Raw genomic sequence first — 3,236 nt, 5'->3', positions numbered from 1 at the left:
ACGAGGATAACACCGATGACGATACTGAAGAACAATTCATAATTGAAATGGAAATGGAAAATACACCTGAGGTAAACTACGAACCACCTAATTATAATGAGATCGTTCCAGGTTCATATGTGCTAGCAGACTTTGTAGGTGGGAAAAGAAATAAAACTCACTATACTTACCTGTGTGTTGTGAATAATTTAGTGGGAAAAGAAGAATTTTGTGTTACTGGAATGAAGAGTGTTAACAATATTAACACTGAATTTATTATAGGTAATTGAAAATGACATTTCAAATATTCCATTTTCTGCAATAAAAGCAATGCTACCACAACCTACAATTGAATCACGTGAACGCAAGCTAATTTATGTTTTTCCAGGTTATGTATCTGTAAATGAAAAGAAGTAGGTAGGCATTTTCAAAATAAAATATCTGTATTAAAACATGTCTTTAGTTATTGATTAGGGGTAATTGTAAACAACGATCTAGTCTGTTAAATTTCTATGGTTAGTTAGCTACCTAATTTGTTTACAATTCCCCGAAGTTTTACTCCATTTGCCTTCATAGTTTATTAAAATAGTGTTCACAATTACCCCAAAGACTTGGGGGTATTTGTAAACTGATGGGGTAATTGTAAACTTGTTTTTAAACAAATAAAGTCACGTTTTTAACATTTCATAGTTGCATAACGTGAAACAAAAGACATCAAATAACGTTGTTTTTATAATTTAACTTCGAAAAATTAACATTTCCATATTTTATGAAAATATACTGTCCAGACTAGCAAAAACCGTTTACAATTCCCCCACTTGACCCTACTTACTTACTTAATTATATGTGTTTTTTAGGAGACAAATTCGTGTTCTCCAGAGAGAGAAACAAGAAGCTAGGTGCTAATTTAAGAAACAAAGAAACATTTATTCCGCCAACCGAAGAATTACGAAATGTTATAATAAAAGCCAGAGATGATGCAGTCAATGATTGTAAAATACTAGGAATAGATATGTTAGAAAATCAGTGGGAGGCAGCTTTAACGGAAGATGATTCTGACCATACAGACAGCAATTTTTTGCTTCAATCCAATGTTACCTCGACGGCACTTCAAGATGAAGCAGAACAATTATCAGAAACCCAATTAACCGCAAATGAAGAAGATATACAAGATATTAACAAAGATGAAGAGATTTTGCAAAATTTTACATCCTTAGATATAAAAGACCTAAGCGGATGCAAAACAGACATATCAGACATCTCTTTAATCAAAATTAAAATTAATGATAAAGAAATGGTAGTTAAAAAATCAACTTTATGTTGGCTGTTTTTCAAAAGAAAAGGACGCTTGTCGAGCGATAGGTTAATTCGATGCAAAGCTATGAGTGGACCAACGAGTTCCTCAAAAAAAAGAACATCAGGTATTAATGAAAAAATAGGCAAAAAATGTGTCAACAACCCGGTCAAAAACACACAAAATTTGAAAACTCAGAAGACTCAGCAGAAGAAGAAAAGTGAGAATATCTCAGATTCTGAGACTTCAGTAAGTGATTCGTTGTCTGTTCATAGCGAGTTTGAGAATGAAACCTTTTCGGAAGACGATGATTCTGAAATAAGCTCGGAAGTAAGTAATATAAGTCGAAATATAAGTATACAACAGGAAGCTTATTATGCAGTATGCTACGAAAGCTGGTATATTGCAAGGATCATAAAAGTGGTAGATAATGCAAAAAGTGAGATAAAGTTTTTAAAATTAGAACTAGATAAGTATGTTTGGCCAAGAGAGGACGATAAACAAATTGTTAACAATAAGTTCATTTTTTATGGTCCAGTGTCATTAATGGGTAATGGACCTTTTCATTTAAGACGAAATGAGAAAATAAAAATTGAGCAAATTTTTAAGACCATTAAGAAAGAGCTAAAAGAGTTTTTGTAAAATGTTTTGTTTTTTAGACATGTTTCTTAATATTTTTTTTATTAAAATTTTTTGTAAGACATAGGTATTCGTTTATTGTCTTCTACAAAACCCTTAAAAAACTGCCCGTATTTATTAAAAAATCTGATAAGGCTTCAGCATCGCACATAATTGGGCGAAAAATAACACCACACTATCCCCCCGCGCAATCCTACGAATTACTGTGCAATCCAGCGAAATCTTGCGCAATCGTGCGAAATCCGGCGCAATCGTCCGAAATCCGGCGCAATCGTCCGAAATCCGGCGCAATCGTGCGAAATCCGGCGCAATCTTGCGAAATCTGGCGCAATCATGCGAAATCGCAAAAAAATCATGAGAAATCCCAGTTTTGCGCAATACTGTCACAAATGTTGCTTAGTGGTTTGCCCCTCGCCTGACCCAACTTTTACGATGGCGGGGAGAAATTTAAATATATCATTCGTAAATAATATTGATATATTTGAGAAAAGGATGTAATGCGAGATGTAATGCAAACAACCGTAAAAGCCTCGTCATTACATACCAGTTTTTATATATAGTTATTAATTAAATGAATGTATTTTACTTTATTTTTTTACTTGTCTCAGAATGAAATTTTTTGTTATTGTTATAAAATAAAATATGTTAATCCAAATCGAGATCTAAATATTGTTTTTTTCGAGGTTTTTTTGAAATTCTTGAGTAAAATTCCATCTACAAGTTGACTATTTCAATATCAGTTCTTAGTTTTCCCAGTCCGATTAACCTGAATATGCATAAATATCGCTTGAAATTTCAGAACGTGGTACAGAAATACGACTTCGGTCATAAACGGAAATAATCGAAATAGATGGAAATAGTAGAAATAGAATGGAAATAAATGGAAATATAAGAAATAGTGGAAATATATTTGGAAATACGGGTATTTCGGAAATAATGTACAAATAATAAGCAGTGAAAGACCCCTGGTTTTGATTACTGCAAATGCTGCAGGTCAGCTTGCACCACTGATGATTGGGTATAGGTACCTATTTATTATTCTTTTTTGATTCATATTCACAGTCCTTCTAAGCACTTGCATTTGCCAATAGTGGAAACTTTACAGGTACGCAAGAATTCCCGCCAACATAGCTCATTCGGTACCACCTGGATGGGCAATGGGAAGGTCAGAAAATGGCTGGATGACGCAAGAAACGTTTTACGAATATATGGCGAATATATTCGAACCGTGGTTAACATTGAACAATATAGCCAGACCAGTCGTTTTTTTCATGGATGGTCACACGTCACATGTCTCTACCATTGACTAATTTTTGTTTAAAGC

At 33.6% G+C, this 3,236-nt stretch overlaps 1 protein-coding gene across 1 annotated transcript; it reads left to right on the top strand.

The window, feature by feature from the left end:
* The first annotated feature begins 279 nt into the window (after positions 1-279).
* LOC116168499 lies at positions 280-2,081 on the top strand. Its single transcript, XM_031484377.1, has 2 exons — positions 280-1,603; positions 1,656-2,081. The coding sequence occupies exons 1-2, from the start codon at positions 824-826 to the stop codon at positions 1,689-1,691; spliced, it is 816 nt and encodes a 271-aa protein (XP_031340237.1). The 5' UTR covers positions 280-823; the 3' UTR covers positions 1,692-2,081.
* The last annotated feature ends 1,155 nt before the right edge of the window (positions 2,082-3,236 follow it).

The sequence above is a fragment of the Photinus pyralis genome, unplaced genomic scaffold (genome assembly GCF_008802855.1).
Source record: "Photinus pyralis isolate 1611_PpyrPB1 unplaced genomic scaffold, Ppyr1.3 Ppyr1.4_LG4, whole genome shotgun sequence".
Lineage (NCBI taxonomy): Eukaryota > Metazoa > Arthropoda > Insecta > Coleoptera > Lampyridae > Photinus > Photinus pyralis.
This window is presented reverse-complemented; position numbering and strand designations above follow the sequence as displayed.

Excerpts from the sequence above, each read along its gene's own strand:
- LOC116168499 (XM_031484377.1), top strand. The coding sequence starts at position 824 with ATGTGTTTTTTAGGAGACAAATTCGTGTTCTCCAGAGAGAGAAACAAG. Across the intron at positions 1,604-1,655 it reads ATTCTGAAATAAGCTCGGAA|TATGCTACGAAAGCTGGTAT; the intron begins GTAAGTAATATA and ends CTTATTATGCAG.